The following is a 21,222-nucleotide window of genomic DNA, read 5'->3' on the forward strand; positions in this document are numbered from 1 at the left end:
CATGATGTCAGTAGTTAAGTATCTAGTGTCTGTAATCGTGTTATTTGGTTTTTGTATTAATGTTTAAGCGAACTTGTCTCACAAGTTCGCCTGATAGGCGAACTTGTGGAACAAGCGAAGTTAGTGACAACTTCGCCTAGCATGTTAGGCGAAGTTGTCGAAGTGTATTTAAGGTTGGGATACGGCTTGTATGTCATAAGTTGGTTTAGTTCGTGTAATCGGTGATTGACATATCACGTGTTATTAGTTGCAATACAACGTGTCTTTTGAGTATTGTAACGTGTGTTTGCTTGTGTTTAACGTGTATCGTCTTCTACGCTCGTATCGTCTTACGTAGGGATTCTGCACCTACGTAGAACGAGATATTTCCGTGTAGATCCGGCTGGGAACCTACATAGTTGTTGCTGAAAGCGTTGTTCTGTCGAGCGATGAAATCGACTTCTTCCATAGCCGTGATGACTTGTTTGCAGTCATTCGTCTTATGACTTCCTCCACAAGTATCACAGGTGAGTCTGGTTTTTGATAGCTCGGCTTGAAGCTGTTCAATTTTTTTAGAAAGGGCTTCAAGCTTTGCTGTGACAAGAGTGTTATAATCGACGTGGTGTATTCCCTTATGGGTAGGTGTAGATCTTGGTGGGTTATAAGCGAAACTCTTCTTTGCGGCTTTCTCCAGGATTTCAAATGCTTCGTTAGGTGATTTGGATCCCAGACTCCACCAGCGATTTGGTCGATGGCCTGTTTGTTTTGACTGGATTGTGCGTCAAAGAAAGTTTGTACTTGTAACCATACGCTCAGTCCATGGTGTGGGCATATTCTCAGAAGACTTTTGTATCTTTCCCATGCTGCATGTAGTGATTCATCATCATCTGTCCGGAATCCGGTAATGTTGGCTCGGTATTTGGCAGTTTTATCAGGAGGAAAATATTTGAGGAGAAATTGTTCAACCATCTGGTCCCAGGTAGTGATGGAACCAGAGGAAAGGGAATCTATCCATTCTAGGGCTTGACCCCTTAGAGAAAAAGGAAAGAGTTTGAGTTTGATTTGATCTTCTGAACAGTTTTGAATTTTAAAGGTTCCGCAGATTCATAGGAATCGATATATATGAGAAAGAGGGTCTTCATCGAGGAGACCGTGAAATTGAACTAAATTTTCCACCATGTGAATGGTGCTTGATTTGATTTCGGAGTATTTGGTGATATCGGGTGGAGCCACTCCAATGCCATAGACTTCGAGAGTTGGCTTGGCATACTGGCTCATGTTCGACTCATTGTTCTGGGCCGCCATCATTTCTTCGGTTTGATTTTCTCCTGATATGGTGGCGTCTACTGATTCGTCTTTGATCGCTTCGACGGCTTCTGCTGTCCGTTTACGTGCTTGTCGACGAAAGAGTCGTTCCGGTTCAGAAATTGGAGAAACAAGCTCGGGCTCAAAAGTAGAGGACATACATGAGACTAAATCAAAATTAGAATTAAAGCAAAAGTTAGCTAAGATTAGTCTAAGTTAAACTACGATTTAGGCTAAGCTACTTTAAAATAAACTAAAGTCTAAATAAATTAAGCTAAAGGTAAAAATTAGGTAAATAAAGGTAAAAATTAGGCTAGCCGTAAAATTATATAGTTTATTTTTTTAGTAAAAAAATAAGATAGAAGTTAAACATTTGTACAATTATAGACAATGATTAAATTAAAACTTGGATCGTTCTTAGAAACGTACCGTGTCCTCGGCAACGGCGCCAAAAACTTTGATGTGTGCTGCGTAGCTTGTTTAATATATTAATAGATGGAATGATTTGCTTTTGCACAAGATCGTGTTTTAAATTTATAAAAGTGATTTCTACAAAGACTAAACACACACAGAATAGGCAAGTGTACCTATCGTATATGTAGAATAGTATTGGTAAGAACCAAGTATCGATCCGTGGACACAAATGTTTCTAATGATAAATCGTTGTTTTACTTTAATCGAAGGTTTTAATCATTTTGGGGTTAATTTTTGAACTTTTTATAAAATATAAATACTTATATATAATATATATAGGTGACCAAGACAAGAGATTCTAAACGAGCATTTCAATTACGTGAAGTTTACCATCAAAGATCAAGAATCCACTCCATTTTAACATTGATAATTAATATTCAAACATGTGGTAAACTTGCCGTAGCAATATACGATAGATAGCTCCTTAAACCTTAAGTGAGCATCTTTGGCACTAAGGAGGTAACGTGAGCATTTTAAAGTCCACCATTTCCTAATGTCATGCCACCTCAATGATGTCAAATTAAGTTGGCAAGTAGTTTCGTAAAGTATAAAGATTAGGATTGACTTCGATTTCTCAAATACCAATTCTAACAACTTCGGGTGGTTGTAGTTAACTCACACAACCTCCCCTTTGTTGATTTAAGTAGGTTATACTTACACATTCCATTAACATATGATTTCTTTAACTAGCATGATATCCTAAGTAAAGCAATTTTTGGATTACCAAGACTTAGAGAAATACATCATAACTTATATCTCATCATTTCTAAGTACAATATAAGGATCCATGTTTCGATAATGTATCAAAGTATTTCTATCTTTCAAGAACATGAATCGATCATGAACGATTGCCAATAGAATTGACAACCACCAACTTTGAATTAGTGATTTAAGATGGTGAAACATTTCTTATCAAAAGATAATTGTAAGATAACCATGTACTAAACTGGACTACACCACATGTTTTAAATAATAATCAAGTAAAACAAAGCTTCTTCATAGATTTTAGATGGTAAAAGGAGTTTAGCTCATAATGAGCATGAAGATAAACATTAAGATGAATGATAATAACAAATACATGATTAAACTTGAAACAATCTAACCAAATGTAGATGAATCTTCCTTCTTAATGATGATAATGATGGATGATGATGATGGTTGATGGTGATGACCTCCAAGCCTTCAAACTCTTCACTAAATCTTCTATGTGAGTTTTAGTGTGTGTTTTTATAAGAGAAAACCGGATATAATTCTTTTCAAGGCACACCCTTCAAATGTCACAAGAGCCACTATTTATAGGCTGTCTGGAGAGAGAAGCACGGCCCCGTGCTTTATTAAGCACGACCTCGTGTCTACGTGTCCCAGTTGCATGTTGACAGATCGTACATGATGACTCACCACGAACCCGTGCTTCCTGAGGCACGACCCCGTGTCTTTTTATGACATGTGCTAATTTCATTTTGTCGTTTCTGAAAGGTGACCACGGCCCCGTGGTTGAGAGTCACGGCCTCGTGCTTTTGTTCCCTGTTTTTGTCTTTTCTTGTAGATTTTTGTCTTTTCTGGTGTTCAGAAGCATGGGGGCATGCTTCTTGAGGCATGGGGGCGTGTTTCTTTGTTTTTCTTGTGTTTTCTTCTGTTTTTCTTCGTCTTTTCACTTGTTTCTTTGTTTAGGGCTTGGTTTCACCTGAAATTACATTTTATTATGATAAGTATCCTTTTATTCTATGTTGTTTAATAGAAATTGCAGTTTTTAGAGATTATTTGATGCCGAAAAGATGTATAATTTTATGTATATCAGTCACCATATACGATCTGATTTAGCATTTAATGCGTCTGGACACAGGGGCGTGCCTCATAGAGCACGGGTCCGTGCCTACCTCTCTAGACTACCTAAAAGATCCACATCCTCGACAAAACTGGTCTTGACGATCTAACCATAAAAGAGTCACTAGCTTTGTTTTAAAGAAAATATAGGGTAGTAAAGAAGCTGACCATTGAAGAAATCTTAAGACTCCCATACAATCAGTAGAAGTTGTATTTTCCATCCTCATCCTCATTAACCTAAACCCTTGAACCACCACAAAATTCCAAACCCCTTAACAAAAACAACCCATATTACCTTCTGATCTATGCAACCCTTCACAAAGGTGGAGATTTGAACTTGTTACAAGCTTATTTATCACAAGTTACATTTCGGCTAAAAGTGTTCACATACATACATCACAGGTGTGATCAGATATAAAACCAAGTGTGAGTGAACATTGTGAGAACGTGACGTTTTGCATAAACAGAAGCTCATAAAAACAAATCGTCTTTTTATATATCACTACATATATTCTTATGATTTAAGGTTGGTTATTTTTTTCCCATTTTCTAGGTACTCTTTTGGGGATGTTTAAGCCATGGTCCTAACTTGCTATTTTTTAGATAATATATATAAGTAGCTTGCTTGAGGACAAACAAGGTTCAAGTGTGGGGATGTTTGATGCATATAAAATATACATCTTTTTAGCATCAAATAATCTCTAAAATCCGCAACTTCCATCAAATAATATAGCTCAAATAGCAACTTATCATGTTAAAATGTATTTTCAGGTAAACCCACCTTAAACGAAGAAACAAGCGAAAAGCCAAAGAAAAATGAAAGAAACCCCAAGAAAACACTTGAACACGCCCCCATGCCCCCTGGACACGCCCCCATGCTTCTTTATGCAAGAAAAGACAAAAATATGTAAGATAAGACGAAATACTGGAGACTTGGGCACGGGGCCGTGGTCACCTTTTAGAAAAGACAAAAGAAATATAACAGATCACTAGAAACACGGGTTCGTGCCTCAGGAAGCATGCCCTCATGCTGAGTCACCATGTACGATCTGACAAAGCATTTAATGCGACTGGACACGTGGACACGGGGGCATGCCTCATGGAGCACGGGGTCGTGCCTGCCTCTCCAGACTGCCTATAAATAGAGGATCATGTTGCATTTATCAAGTGTGCTTGAAGAAAATCTCTATACAAGTTTCTCTAATAAAAACACCCACATTACACTCATATTGAAGGTCTTGTGAAGAGTTTAAAGGCTTGGAGATCATCATCATCATCCATCATCATTAAAGAGGGAAGATTCATCCAACATTTGGTTAGATTGTACTTAGAAATGATGAGATATAGGTTATGATCTATTTCTCTAGTCTTGATAATTCTAAAATAACATTGTTAACACGATTGCTTATGTTATCATGCTAGTTAAAGAAATCATATGCTAATGGAATGTGTAACTATAACCTAATTAAATCAACCAAGGGGAGGTTGTGTGAGTTAACTACAATCACCCAAAGTTGTTAGGATTGGTATTTGAGAATTGAAGTCAATCATAATCGTTTGACTTTACGAAACTACTTGTCTACTTAAACTGACTTTCTCGTGGTAGTATGAAATTAAGAAAGGATGGACTTGAAAATACGCATGCTACTTTCTTTTATGTCACAGAATTTGTTCACTTAGAAATGAGAGACTATTCTATCATACATTATTAAGGCAAGTTTATCACATGTTTACTTAATAATCATCAAGGAAGAATGGAGTGAATTATTGATCTTAGATGGTGACCTTCACATATTTGAATTACTCATTTATAATTTCTCTTTTGTCTCCTATATATTATATATAAGTATTTATATTTTATTAAAAGTTACAATCAACCCTAAAATGATTAAAACTCTCCGACCGAACTAAAACGAAGATTCATTATTAGAAACATTTGTGTCAACGGATCGATACTTGGTTCTTACCAATACTATTCTACATATACGATAAGTACACTTGCCTATTTTGTGTGTATTTAGTCTTAGTAGATTTCACTTTTATAAATTTAAAACCCGATCTTATGCAAAAGCTAAAATCTCCAATCTTTCATATTCTAACCGCACGCACAGACAACATCATAGAGTATACCCCATAACCTTACAATTAGCTTGTGGTAACCTAACTTCATTAATTACATGCATCCACTCTTTATAGTGTAAACCACAATTACACAAAATATAACCATACTCATACATGAAAGATGAGACATAATCACAATCACATATTACTCATCTTAGTTATTTATATCGAACTCCACTAGCTCATAGTAGCAATCTCTTTACAACATTGCCTACGAAATTTACTAATGTTATTTGTTTTTTTTTGGCTTGTCATGCCATTACAAATTTAGATAATAATAGTAATAATAATTTTAAAACATGAAACTTCCCTAACCTATGGTCTTCGTCAATGTGTTTTAGCCATAGTTCATGAACAACTCACTCCTCACTTGCATCGCGTACGTACGTCTCAAACCTGCAATAAACACAAAATTAACTGGATAGTCACCTAATTGTCCAACGCTCCTATGTGACAATTTGAGTTCCATTTTTCTAGGGGAATTTTATTAAATATATTTATGCATTCTTAGGTGGTGTTTGTTTTTCTGAAAAGGGTCTGCGCAGCCTCTTTTGTCTGCGCCGCTTAGACATTATTATCTGTAGAGACTGTTTGTCTTTTCGAAGAGTTTCATTAAAAAATGTCTGCGCAATCTTTTATTAATTCAGACTTGGTTCATCCACTTCTGAGATCTTCTAAGGTCTGTAGAGGGTTAAACCACCACCACCATCACCACCCACCGTCCGCAACCACCAACATCCACCATTCGCCACCACCACCGTCTACCCCCACCACCAACCACCCAACACCGCCTTCTACCACCACCACCAACTACCACCGCTTTCTACCACAACCCACCACTACCACTATCACCATTCAACACCACCATCACCCACTACCACAATTCATACATCATTACTAGTTTATTTTAGCAATCTACGGGCGTTAAAAAACAAACAATCTTCTTCTTGTAGACTGCAGAGGTTTGGTCCACCTCTTCTTTGCAGATGTCTGCAGATATGGTCCGCAGACTGCCGACATTTTACTTCTGAAAAAAATACAACGCCTTAGTAGTGATGGATGTTTAGTTATCTTCCAATCAAACAGAATATTTGAGGTTTTTTATATATTTTTTTTAAATACAAAAAATCTATTATTTCGAGGCTATGTCCAATGTCAACCTCCGTGAGACCGTACCTCTTTGATGCACTGGAACCGGATGAAATCCGTAAACCCTTGCCCCCTTTCGGGTTTGAACCCGGGATTAAAGCTCCGATTTATCTCTCATCCATATGTCCTTTGAATTGGCCCAAATAAGAATCGAACCGGCTTCTCCACATTAGTAGGACATGCCTCTTACCATATGAACATGACCAACTTAGGAGAGCCCCAATACCCCACTATGGTCAGATTATGTTGTCTTAACCGGGCCCACACTGGCTTCAGATTTTGGCTTAGGTGTTCCCCTGGGAAACCATACCGCCGACTGCCACTTTATAGTCGTTGTGCCACCACAAGAGCATAACTCTCTAGCGTGACACACAGTGGGACGAAAATCCGGGAGATCTCAGGGTTCGAATGGACAACCTTTGCACAAGGTCTGGCTCAAATCCTTCATTACCAATATCCCCAAAAGTAACACAAGTTGGATTCAAACTTGATTCTCCAGTGAAGAATCCAATCCTCCTACCACTTAGCCACAAATGAGAGATACATGACCAACTTCTCTTAACTTTGAGGTTTTTAATAAAACAATTTCTACTCACACACCATCTATGCCTATCAACTAGGCTTAATTACACACCATTCAGCATACGCTTCGTATGCTCAGCATACGAACCACATTATATACAAAGCATATGACGTCTGAAAAAGTATATCAGCATACGCTTCGTATGCTCAGCATACGAACCATATGCTGATATACTTTTTCAGACGTCATATGCTTTGTATATAATGTTATATGGTTCATATAGCTTATATAAACAAAAATAAGAATAATGTGAAATGCGTACAAGTCATATGAAAAACTTTTGTGTAAAACTAATAAACACCTAGTATAAAAAGGATACAGTTCGTATGGCTTAAATACGAATAATCTAAAATGTGTACGAGTCATATGAATAACTTTTGTGTAAAATTAATAAACGCCTCGCATAGAAATGATACAGTTCATATAATATAGCATGTGAATTGTCTAAATTGTATACTATTCGTACTCCCACTTTTGTGTAAATTAGATAATATGACATTTTACGAGGCGTTAGAGAACATGTGAACTTTATATGAATCATATGCTATTTTATACGATTTGCATACTTAATTTACAACTATAAAACTAGATTTTAGTTTTAGAAAAAAAAAACACAATCTTTCTGTAATAAAATCTACGTTCATATATCACTTCTCACTTTCATTTCTACTTGTTATTTTTAATATATTTTATTTTCAACCGTTAGTATTAAAATATAATTAAATAATGCCCCACGATCTACTTGACCGCTCCCCAACCCCTGATCTTGAGCCGCCAACAACTCTGCAATTATTATATCGCTCCTCCACCTCTAGCATCTGTCCCGGAAACCACAAAAGTCCTGGCCGCAAGGACCACCGCAGACCACCATCAGGAAAAACCTTGGCAATACGCATGGGTGTAATTGTGTTCTTGTCGAGTTTCTTCGGAGGGAACACAGTCATGGAGGACCATACAGACCACAAAATTCCTGGCCTCAACCCGACCGTTTCAAACAACCACATGGTCTCCCATGCAAAGCATTTACCCGACCAACTTCTGTGACTATTAAATCTAAAGCCTCTCTAAAAATCTTTCGCAGTAGTAGACTAAAGATTAGACGCTTATGGTGATGATGGGGAATGATTTGGCTATGTTCAAAGGTTGATTTTCTTGGTACCAGCGTGTCTGACAGTTGTCTTCCCCTTGTATACACCACCATGATCACATCTAAGAAACACCTTGTTCTTGACGCTAGCAACATTTGTCTTAGACCTTTGGGTCACTCTCACGTAGCCATTGTTAAGTCAGGTGTTATACGCCCGTTGCTTCAACTCATCGAAACACATAAACACCTTAAATAAGATTCATTTTTGTTAATAACAGGATAACATAATACAAACATGAATAGAAAACGTATACCTGTTTGGTTGCGAAAAAATGACCAGATTCCACAAAAACGGCGGCGAAAGATTCATCGGGTTCCACAATATATTCTTCAAAATTATGCATTTCATCAACGAAATTTATCAATGTGATTTGAAAAATAATTAAAAAAGTTTTTAGGTTGGTAATTTTTTTAACAACATTTGGAATGGATGAAGGGGGAGAAAGAAGTGGGTAAAATATAATTGCATACCCCACTTATATATATTTCATAACCTGTTTATACTTATCTGGTTCAAAGAAAGAAGTGGGTAAAAAGAACACAATGTGATTACACGGTTCAAAGATTCTTTTTAAACATAATATTCTTCTTACAAAGTTTACATGATTAAAGAAATTGATTACACAGTTAATATGGTTACAGATAGATAGATTGATTAATTGTTGAAACACGCTTCTTGCAAAAGTAATTGATCAATTTTAAAGATTCTTCGGCATATGTTTCATATTATTTTTTATACAGTTCGTATTGATTAATTTTCATGATTTTTCAAAAAACTACATGCATACGATTTGTATTCTTTCTTATACAGTTCATATGGTTATGTTAGATTTATATGCTTCGTATGAAATGTTATACGTCTCGTCTTCCATATGCAACGGAGGATATGAACTGTATACAAAAGAATATGGCTAGTATAGTCTTTATAGTATATGACTCGTATAGTTTTCTATATGATTCGTATGTATTCGTTGATTTGACTAACTTAAGTTATTATTCCATTACGTATGTCAGCATACGCTTCGAATGCAGCCTATGATAAAATGGGAGAATGGTGTCAAGTTTTTTTAAATGATGCATCTATAGCATAACCCTTTTAATAAGCAGTTAAAAAAGTAACATGATTATAAAAACTAGGGCTGTCATAACATGTCGGACACGACACGATAAGACACGACACGATAAAAACACGTGACCTGTTATACTAAACACGAACACGACACTATAACTAATAGTGTCATTTTTTCCAAAGACGAACACGAACCTCTTTAGTAACAGGTTAACCTGTTAAGACCTGTTAAGAGACATGTTTAAACATACAATGAATAATACATGTGTAATGTAAACAAAATTTTCAAAAAAAGCATAAAAGTCTTAGTTATTACAAAATCATAGCATATTTGAAACAAAAAACCACAATCCTTAACATATAAGAAATAGAAAACCACAAATCCATGACATACTTGAAACAAAAAAATCATATAACCAAATCATAACATCCATTAAAAATATAATAGCGGGTCCTGAAAGACATAAGTTAAATGTCGTATATAAGTATGACTTTAGGTTTTGGACTTTAGGAGTAGATATTTATATATTATTTTTAAATTAAAAATCTACACAGGTTACTAACAGGTTAACAGGTTTTTAACCTGTTAGGACACGAATTTTAGCATGTCTTAAACAGGTCGACATGTTTAAGACACGAAATCTGTTAAGCTCAAACCCAAACCTGTTAAAACCCGTATCGTGTCATGTTAACAGGTTCGTATCACAAATTAACAGCCCTAATAAAAACACAAATAGGTCATTTGTTACCTAATTTTTATATTTGGATTTATTGTAAAGTAGAGCACACTTGCGGCTGTCTGTCCCTTATCATGTGCAAACTTTAACCCTTCTAGGGCCACACATACAACTCCAAAATAATAATATATTAAACTAATTATGAAATAGCGATGAAACAAAATAAAAATATACTATATACAACATATCTTGTATTATATACCCCCAACTATTTTTTCACTCCACCCTAACTATTTAATCATCTCATTAAATTGGGAACAACTAAATTTATGTTTCATGTAAATATTTTAAAAGCCAATTCAGAGAGCAAACTCTTAAGAAGTTAATCTCATAATATTATATTATTACTAAAACATATCTGTTATGTATATAGTTTACATAATCTTACTAATAATTTGAAATATATAAAATTTGATTATATTAATACAGTAGCTACATTTACATTTAAATTTACAAACAAGAATCCATACAGGTCAATCTGAGTTCAACATTTCCATTTTAACAAGAACAACTCAAAATCAATTTATTTATTGATTTTGTAATTATGATGGGTGAAAAATAAGTCGTATTTCGCTTGATAAGCTTTACATACATCACACATAAACTAATTAGAAGACAAACTTTAAAATCATGTTAGACTTATAAACCTACACACAAATGCACAATTGTCACATTCACGAGTTCATACACAATCCGCTTAATTGTACTTTTGTTATTAGTTATTTCTATATATCTACTCTAAAGTTATAAAACTTTGGAGCCAAATATTATATATTAATGCAACACTCATTTGTTTATTAACTTTTAAACTTTAATATAAAATAGTTAAATCATTTTAGTTATGATATAAATAAATAAAAAATATATAAAAAGCTTCTATAAAAACACACAAGCTAACATAATATGACTCGTCTAACTTCATGAATTTGGTGATAGGTTAATATGGGTGGTGTATTAAATTCAGTAATTCACAGTACCTAAAAAGTAAAAAAAAAAAACTACAAGGGTAAATCCGTCCATTTGGAAGATATGGAACGACAATAATAAAACGTTTGACCGTATCTTACCGACTGACCCACACACTCTTCTTTCCTCTTCATCTCATCCCGACAGTAAACAGTGTTGTACTAGAAACACAACACAATACAACACTCAACTATCTTCCTCAAAACCCTAATCTTCTTCCTTACAACAGCAACTACTGTAAGCTAACTGTTCTGTCTCTTATTTTCACAAATGTACTTCTTTCTACGCCATTTTTAATCCTGTTTGTTGTCTAATCAATTTCTTAAGATCTCAACGTCAAAGCCTGTTAAATAACTGATTTGATGCTAATATATTGTTATTTAGCTTCCGATTGGTTCACATTTGTGCTTTTTTGTATGTCTTTGTTTGATTTCTAGATTTGAGATCTTGATTTGTGTATGACTGTTACTGATTTAGGGTTTGGTTTTTTAAGGGTTTTTGTTAATAAATTTGTCTTATGTGCTAGTCTCAACAAATATGATGTCTCCATCTATTGGGCTTTTAAGTTTTGCCTAGCTTAAAGTAAATGTGTCTCTATTACCTCAACTATGTAACCAAATATATTTTTAATCTTTATTTTTGTTTGTCGCTTGTCTAGTAATGTTTCATTTTTGTACAATAGAGCCGAGCTGAAGCTTGACTAGGCTTGAGCTCGGCTCATTTAGACTTATGAGATATTTCTTATTTAATTTACATACGCCTTTAAATATTTTTATATATTTTGAGAAAAACCTTAGATGAGTCAAAGCTCGGCTTGTGCTCAGTTGTGCAGTGTGATATTAATATATCAAAGGCTCGACGAACCTAAACGAGCTTCCCGTACAAGGTTCGAGCTCGGGTTCGATAACTAAATGAGCTTTATTTTAGGCTCGGCTCGAGCTCGAAAAAGATTGACTTGTTTCGAGCTTTTTATTGATCCGAGCTCGTTTGCATCTTTAAGTGTTTACATCGATACAAAAGGCAAATGGGTAACAAGCTGTGTCGCTAGCCCTTTTTGGATAGCAAAACTTTAGTCTAAAAATAATGTTTATAGAACGTGGGGTCATAATATTACTATCATGACCCGTTGGACACAACTAAGTAGGTCTACATTCTCAGGCTCTATGAAACCAAAACCAAAAGTGAAAAGTTAACTTTTCTTTTGGGATATGCATTTGAGGATATAATATATATTTTTTATGCTATGAAGTATGAACTTGTCATTTGGAACTTATATTATCAAGAAATTTATATATTTTAAATATTTCAAACATTTTTATGGTGATGTTGATATTATTTATCTTATTTTAATTTTTTTTGTGTAACTGAGTTAAGAAGCTACATATGGCGCATTTTTATATTATCTAATGAATATGTATGGTAGGTTGCAGTGATACCAGATGGCTGAGGTAGACGTTCAAAACCCGCTTCTTGGAGAAATAACTTGCGGGTCGTTACTAAATCAGTTGCAAGTAATATACATTTTCTATAACTTGTTATTGTAGTTTTGTTATTAATAATATTTTTATTTATGAAGTTATTGAACTTTTGCAGAAAATATGGGATGAAGTTGGTGAAAGTGATGAGGAAAGAGATAAGATGCTTCTTCAAATCGAGCAAGAATGTTTAGACGTGTACAAGCGGAAAGTTGACCAAGCCACAAAGTCAAGATCACACCTTCTTCAGGCACTTGCTGATGCCAAACTTGAACTTACCACTCTTCTTGCATCACTTGGGGGAAAAACGTTTGTTGGAATTGTAAGTATGAATTTTGTTCTACTTAGGCGTGCAAATGAACACCGAACACGGACAAGTAAATAAACAGGGTTTTCTTGTTCGTTTTTGCTCATTAAGAAAATGAGTGTGTTTGTGTTCGTTTGGTAATAGTATAAACAAAGGGCTTACAATCGCAAATGAAGACAAACGAACGAACTAACTGAATATAGTTGAACAAACATAACCGAGTGAACACCAATTAAAAGTAAGAGTGAACATCAATCCGTTAGGCCTCTAGAAAATTATAAAACTAGACTAAACTGTAATCGGCCAAAAAAAATTAAATGAATATATAAATGAACAAACTTAAAAATAATATAAACTAATGAACATAAACGAATGAAAATGAACGAGTGTAAATTAACAAACATTCATGAACAACTAATGATCGAACACAGGACAACTAATGATCGGACATGAAAAACTAAACCAATGGGCTTTTCTTGTTTGTTCGTTAGAAAATGAGCATCTTTGTGTTTGCTTATATTCATTTGTTAATAGTATAAGCGAACGGTACACAAATGAACACAAGCGAACGGACATAGATGAAGTGATGAACAAACATAACTGAGTGAGCACCAATTAAAAGTACACGTGAACATCCATCACATCAAGCTCTTATGTCTAAAAGATTAATTAAACTACACTAATTTATAATGGGCCAAAAAATTTTATATGTATAAACAAAATAAATTAAGAATTGTAAACAAATGAAAATAAACAAGTGTAAATAAACGAACGTTCACGAATATAAATGAACGGACAAGACATGTGCATTGTCTGTTTGTTTAACTAAATGGATAAAGAAATCTGTTTATGGTTGTTTGTTTTTTAAATCAACGAACGTTCGTTTATTACATAACCGAACTTATCTCGCTGGACTGGACGGCTCACTAATAGTTCACTGAACGTTTGGTTTGTTCATAGGTCAATGTGTAGTTAACAAATGTAAACTAATGAAAGAACATAATTAGTGTAAATGAACAAACGCTCACAAACATAATTGAATAGATTAGACATATATTCTTGTTTGTTTGTTAAACTAAATGAACAAGATAATTTGTTCATATTTGTTTGTTTTTTAAAATTGTGGCTGAATGGGTTGATTTGTATATAGGCCTATGTGTACTTTTTTTTTTTGTATTTCTGTATGAATTTTGGGTGCTTATTTGTTTCTTATGTTTTTATATGCAGCCTGACAAGACATCGGGAACTATTAAAGAACAACTTGCTGCAATTGCACCAGCTTTGGAACAATTATGGAAGCAAAAAGATGAACGGATAAAGGAGATATCAGATGTGCAGGCACAAATACAAAAAATATGTGGAGAAATTGCTGGAAGCGTTGACCGTAAAGAAAGTCAAACGGTCAAAGTTGACATGTCGGATTTATCTTTAAAGAAGCTGGATGAGTTTCATGGTCAACTGCAAGAACTTCAGAAAGAAAAGGTGAAAACTTTGTTTTTTTCTGTTAGTCTTCTGTGTAGACGGTGATGTTGACTTCTGCTTGACTTTTGATTTTGCAGAGCGATAGGCTGCAAAAGGTTCTTGAGTTAGTGAGTAGTGTGCATGATCTTTGTGCGGTTCTTGGGATTGATTTTTACAGTACGGTTACCGAGGTTCATCCTAGTTTGAATGATGCAACGGATGTGCAATCTAAAAGTATAAGCAATGATACGCTTGCTAGGCTGGCGAAGATGGTTGTTGCTTTGAAAGAAGATAAGAAGCAAAGGTTACAAAAGGTATACACTTTCAAAAGCAGTTGCATTTTCTAAACTACAAATTGTTAAACATGTTTAGTTGGAGCTGTTTATTTATCTGTTTTCTTTTCGTATTATTTTCTTAAAGAGAAAAGTAGCTAATACAAAATAAAAATAGGATAGGGTAGGGCAATTGGTAACTAATTAATTTGTCAAATAGTTTAAACTATAGTAACAGGTATAAAAACAAAACAAGTCGATGGGCTAATCACTTAATTCGGTTGAAAATTTTAAGATTATATGTAATGTTCGATTCTTTCATTCACAAACGTATCGGAAATATATAGGGAAGGTCTAATCTGTATTTGGCTAATATCTAACATTGGCTACCAAATAAAATAACTATATCCATAAAATGGGTCAACAGGTCAAATAAGTTGAACATGTAAGACACATAAGATTAAAGGAGGCCAACATGTCACATGGTTTAATATAAAATAGTTACAAAGATGAAATGGTTAAAGTGTTAAACGCGTCAAATGGGCTAGGTACAGACGGAGTATAAAAATAAAATTTAGTTAAATATTAGAAGTATACTATGGGTTAGAATCAGAAAAACTTAGTAAAACTGGACTAACATTCATCAAATAAAAATGTAGACAACAGTTTTGAGTGGATTTAATAAACTACAGTTACAAAATAAAAACTGACTCATCTCCTTGGAACACGTTTTCATGCTCTCCCTTGAAAAAAGTTCTGGAAAACATCCTCATCTGTCTACATATAATATTTGATTTTGTTTTTGTATATTTTACAGCTTCAAGAATTAGCAAACCAGCTAATAGATCTTTGGAATTTAATGGATACATCCGAGGAAGAACAACGTTTGTTTGATCATGTTACTTGTAACATATCAGCTTCAGTGGACGAATTAAACGTCCCAGGAGCTTTAGCTCAAGACTTAATCGAACAGGTACCTAATTTTAGTTATTTAAGTAACACAACACATTATAAATTTCATTCTATAGTTTTAAACATTTTATCTGTCTATTTGCAAGGCTGAGGTGGAAGTTGAAAGACTCGATCAATTAAAATCCAGCAAAATGAAGGAAATTGCATTTAAAAAACAAGGCGAGCTTGAAGAAATTTTTGCACGCGCACATGTAGAGATCGACACGCAAGCTGCTAGGGAGAAAATATTGGCTTTGATCGATTCAGGAAATGTGGAACCGTCTGAGTTGCTTGTTGACATGGACAACCAGATCATGAAGGCTAAAGAAGAGGCTCTTAGTAGAAAAGATATTTTGGATAAAGTTGAAAAGTGGATGTCGGCTTGTGAAGAAGAGAGCTGGCTTGATGATTACAATCGGGTAACTGTCTTTGTTTATGTTTAGAGTAGCTGAATTATTGTTTAATGATTTATTAGTGTCTGTCATTTGATTATGTTTGTGGTTTTGGATTCTGTGTAATAGGATGATAACAGGTACAATGCAAGCAGAGGCGCGCATTTGAATCTTAAGCGAGCGGAAAAGGCCAGAATTTTGGTGAACAAGATTCCAGGTATTTATGATTTTCAATAAGAGATTATGTTTTGACCATTAATGATGGCTAAGGGTGTAAACGAGCCAAACTAAGCTCGAGCTTCGCTTGCTTAGCTTAAATGAGGCGATCTTGGCTCGTTTTGAGCTCGTTCAAAGCTGCTCGGCTTGGCTCTTTTTTATTTAAATTATTTTAGTTCTATACACATATATTTGTATATTTGTTTTTAATAAATATGATTAACTACATAGCCCCTAATATTTATTATCTGGTTATTTATAGTTTTATATCATAATTATAGGGGTGTGCATTGAAGCAGAATAACTGATCCATAACTCAAATAATCTTACTCAACCCAAAACCAATGGTTTTGTTTTATGTTTTTCAGAAACCGAATTTTCTGTTCGGTTTTGGTTTCGGTTTCGGTTTCATAAAAACGAAAAACGCTGAAACGGAATCGTAAAAACCGAGTCGACTTTTATAATCGAACCCATAAAAACATAAAAGATCGACTTTTGTAGCTTAAAGTTTCAACCCCAAATCCTTATTTTGAGCCATTTATTTTCAGCCCAAAATTTTCATTCCCAAATGACGCTGAAAAAAACCGAAAAATTTACAATTGCAAAATTGCTATATTAATATAATTAAAAGGACCGTTTAGGCTTGCAAGCCTAGTCAAGCTCGGTATATGAAGCCTAGCCTTGTTTATTGGGTTCGAGCTCGTTTAGGCTCGGCTTGATTTGAGTCTTAGGGAGCTGGTCTTGAGTAGCTCGGGAACGGGTTGGCTTGCTTACACCATTATGATTTCATGATGCATGATTGTTAGTTGGTTGCTTAAGTATGACTTATGATGACATGATGCAGCTCTTGTTGACACTTTGGTTAACAAGATTCGGGCATGGGAAGAAGATCATGAGCTGACATTCATGTATGATGGCGTCCCGTTACTTGCCATGCTAGATGAATACGCAATGCTCAGGCACGAACGTGAAGAAGAAAAACGAAGACTAAAGGTTAATACATATAACATTAAAACATTTGATTTATTTTATCCTAATTAAATTGTTATAAGTTTAAACATTATAATGTTGACAGGATCAGAAGAAAATCCAAGAACAGCCCAATACCGAGCAAGACCCCCCATTTGGTTCCAGACCAAGTCCAGCTCGGCCTGCTGGTGCAACAAAGAAGGTGGCGGGCCCACGTGCTAACGGAACTCCAAACAGACGGCTGTCTCTCAATCAAAATGGAAGTAGGTCGGTGAATAAAGACGGGAAGAGGGGCAGCAGTAAGTCTATTTCTCCATTGAAACATGCACCCATCGATGCTGCTTCACGGGTATCTGGCACCGAGCCTGCTCCCACTACACCTTAAACTTAGGGTAATCGAATAAAAGTTAGGATTTTTCGTTTTTCTAATCGGTGTTTAGCGAGATGATTTTAAAACGAGTGAACATGGTTAATGGCGCTGCTCATTTGTTGTATTCGGTACTTTCTTTTTACCTTATCTAACCCAATGGTTTTTGTTTACATTTGCCTAAAATCACTAAAATGCCAAGTGGAATGACGATTAGATAAGGAACATGAACATGCTGAAAGTAGGTACAAAACATACTTCAGGCCACCTTGGTCTCCTCTGATTTTATGACTTTGGGTGTTAGGAGTGGGTTTCAGCTTCATTTCGTGTACGAACGTTGAACCCGAATCGGTATGCACCCATAATAAATTGGGTTGCATTTTGGGTAGCAATTGGGTATGTATTTCGGTTTAGTGAAGCCGAAGGCCAATGGGGGAGAGAGCGGGTTGACCAATGGTTGAAATTTTTATTTCTTTATATTTTTTTAATCTTTTCCTCGTAAATCAAAACATTCTCTTATTGCTTGATCTCTATGTAATTCTTCGTAAATTTCCACACCCTAAGGCCGAGGGTAGTGGGGCGCGGTTGGCCTGGCGTGGATGACGTGGCCGCCGCGCACACCACTACATCATTCCCGTGGATGGGGGCGCGGACGTGGGGGGTGGAAGGGACCGCGGGGCGGGGCGAAAATTAGCCGTTGTCTAGTATTCATTACAAAAAAAATAGCCGTGGGCTATTTATTAAAAAAAAAACTTTTTTCTAATTACAAACCCACTATAAATAACTACCCCATTTTATAACAATAATGCACCATTCTCACTCCATTTCTCTCTAATAATTTAAAAATCTTTCAAGTTTCTCAAATTTAAAACCATGTCGGGCTCGGGTTACGGTAATATCAACATCAATGACCCTCAACTTCCCTAGGAATTGAACTACTTGGACGACGAATTGTTTCAAGCGTTCGTGGATATGTCACAATCCGATTATTGGCTCTCGGAAACACAACCGGAGCCGGCACCGGAGAAGCCGGCAAAACGATCCCACAAAAAGGGGAAGAAAACCGGAGAAGCGGATGATCCGTGGTCTAAAGAAGAGAAACTTGCATTGGCAAAGGCTTGGATTAAAATATCCCAAGATCGTAACGTGGGTAAATTATTTCGCGAATTTTATTGTTTAATATATCTTTTAAGTTTTGTGTGCACTTATTACATTTTTTGTTATTTATTTTGTAGCCGACTTTCAAAGAGCTCAAGTTTTTTGGGCCAAGGTTCGGGAATGTTTTTATGATCAAGTGGGGAGTAGGGCTCGTACCGAAAATATGATATCGGGTCGGTGGATCGATACTCGTAAATATGTAGGATTGTTTACCTAGATACATAACCACAATGCTAACCGAATGCGGCCGAGTGAGTCCGATGATCTCTCGGTTCACCAATACACTTGTGATGAATGGAAACAAGAGGTGTTTAGGGGGTACAGGGTGGTGAAGACGTTTGACGAGGGTTACTTGTGGGAGGTGTTAAGAAAGTGCTCGAAATGGATTAAACTATGTGTGGAGGACTTTGCCGATGGGGCAAAACTAGTGCGTCCGGCACATGCATCTCTTCGAGCAGGTCGGAGAATCAAATTGACTTCGACCTAAACTTGTCCGAAGGTCACTTGAAAGACCAAGGTTGTAGCCGCTCTCAAAGTAGGGATCGTGGGAAAAAAAACGGTTGTTGATGACGACTATATAAAGAAAATTAAGGAATTGTCAAGTGGCCTCCTCTCGATTGGTGAAGTTCGACATTAAAAAAACCGTTTCAAGAGTTTGGCTTTTCTTGCCAAAGACTTTAGCCACCTACCGCCATTCGACCAAGCGATAATGGAGGAAGAAAAAGATCGTATTCGGAAGGAATTGATGACAAAAAACAAAAACGCTATTTATATGTATCTTTTATTTTCCTTTTTATTTTTTTATTTATGTTTTAATGAAGTATTTTAATTTATATTTGTGTGTATAACAAAAAAATTCAATCAAGCCCCGGATCACCTGGACCACTACACCCTCTGGGGCTTGATCCAGGGGCTGAACCCGTGTCACGTTAGCGCCTACGTGGCGCAAATATATTGGATCACTTGGGCTTGGATCAAGGCTCACTACCCTTAGCCTAATACTAACCGATCCATCTTTAAGGCCCAGGGTAATGGGGCGCGGCTAGCCCGGCGTGGACGACGTGGCCGGTGCGTACACCACTACACCCTTGACGTGGATGGCGGCGCGGACGACGGGGGTGGACGAGATCGTCACACCCCGATTTCCTTTTTATTTTTCTTTTTATATATGTTTTAATGAAGTATTTTAATTTATATTTGTGTGTATAACAAAAAAAAATTCAATCAAGCCCCGGATCACCTAGACGGCTAGACCACTACACCCTCTAGGGCTTGATCCAGGGGCTGAACCTGTGTCACGTCAGCGCCAACGTGGCGCAAGTATATTGGTTCACTTGGTCTTGGATCAAGCCTCACTAACCTTAACCAGTCCATCTCTAAGGCCGAGGGTAGTGGGGCGCGGCTGGCTCGACGTGGACGACGTGGCTACCGCACACGCCACTACACCCTTGCCGTCGATGGGGGCGCGGACGGCGGGGGTTGACGAGACTGTCACACCCCGACCAAAGGCGGAACAAGTCGGGGCGTAACGTATTGATTGGACAGTAGCTCAGAAGACACTAATTAAAGCGACAATAATTGTTTAATTTCATTAATATTAAACAAGTACACAAATTCAATAATAAATAACAATTACATCATGTTTTGTATTTTGACTAATATCCTAAGGCAAAACTAATTTCTTCGATCTTGAACAATGTAAATTACTTGTACCTATAGCATGTATAAAATTAAAGTTTGTCAACACGAATGTTGGTGAGAGTACATAAGTTTTAGTTGATATATATATATATATATATATATATATATATATATATTAAAACCACAATTCATATGTTAATGTTGAGCATTACAATTGCTATGAAAATGTAAACAACTAAATAGACGTGGACCCGTTCCTATTGATACAAAATCAATGTACTTGGGTAAATGTATGATCATACTAGATGAGGATGCGATACCAACCATGTAACACCCCGGCTAAATCGGAATACGCCCGAGTGTGACATACAGATTGCTCAAAACACATGTGACAATATTACGTGACAATTAATTCATTCAAATCCCAAGTACACAAGTTGTTCAATAAAACAAATACAAAAGGAAAGAAATACTTCTTTGTTTATGATTGAAATAACCTAAATTATATTATCTTCGTCATTTCATCCTCTAATAACGGTACCTGTTGTAACAATCCCAAAAATAGGGTCAATTTTTTTTAAGAAAACTTATCGCCAATGTGATGTTAGTCGAATTGTCGGATCGAATCGTACGTTAAAGGTCTTGGCCCGAACCGTCAA

At 35.9% G+C, this 21,222-nt stretch overlaps 1 protein-coding gene across 1 annotated transcript; it reads left to right on the forward strand.

The window, feature by feature from the left end:
* Positions 1–12,773: 12,773 nt before the first annotated feature.
* On the forward strand, positions 12,774–17,847 carry LOC143633718 (65-kDa microtubule-associated protein 1-like). Its single transcript, XM_077101966.1, has 9 exons — positions 12,774–12,865; positions 12,948–13,151; positions 14,364–14,618; positions 14,696–14,911; positions 15,687–15,842; positions 15,928–16,239; positions 16,342–16,429; positions 17,273–17,421; positions 17,504–17,847. The coding sequence occupies exons 1-9, from the start codon at positions 12,794–12,796 to the stop codon at positions 17,780–17,782; spliced, it is 1,731 nt and encodes a 576-aa protein (XP_076958081.1). The 5' UTR covers positions 12,774–12,793; the 3' UTR covers positions 17,783–17,847.
* The last annotated feature ends 3,375 nt before the right edge of the window (positions 17,848–21,222 follow it).

The sequence above is a fragment of the Bidens hawaiensis genome, unplaced genomic scaffold, assembly GCF_021521415.1.
Source record: "Bidens hawaiensis isolate Kalapana, Puna unplaced genomic scaffold, B.hawaiensis_p1.1 tig00006862_1, whole genome shotgun sequence".
Lineage (NCBI taxonomy): Eukaryota > Viridiplantae > Streptophyta > Magnoliopsida > Asterales > Asteraceae > Bidens > Bidens hawaiensis.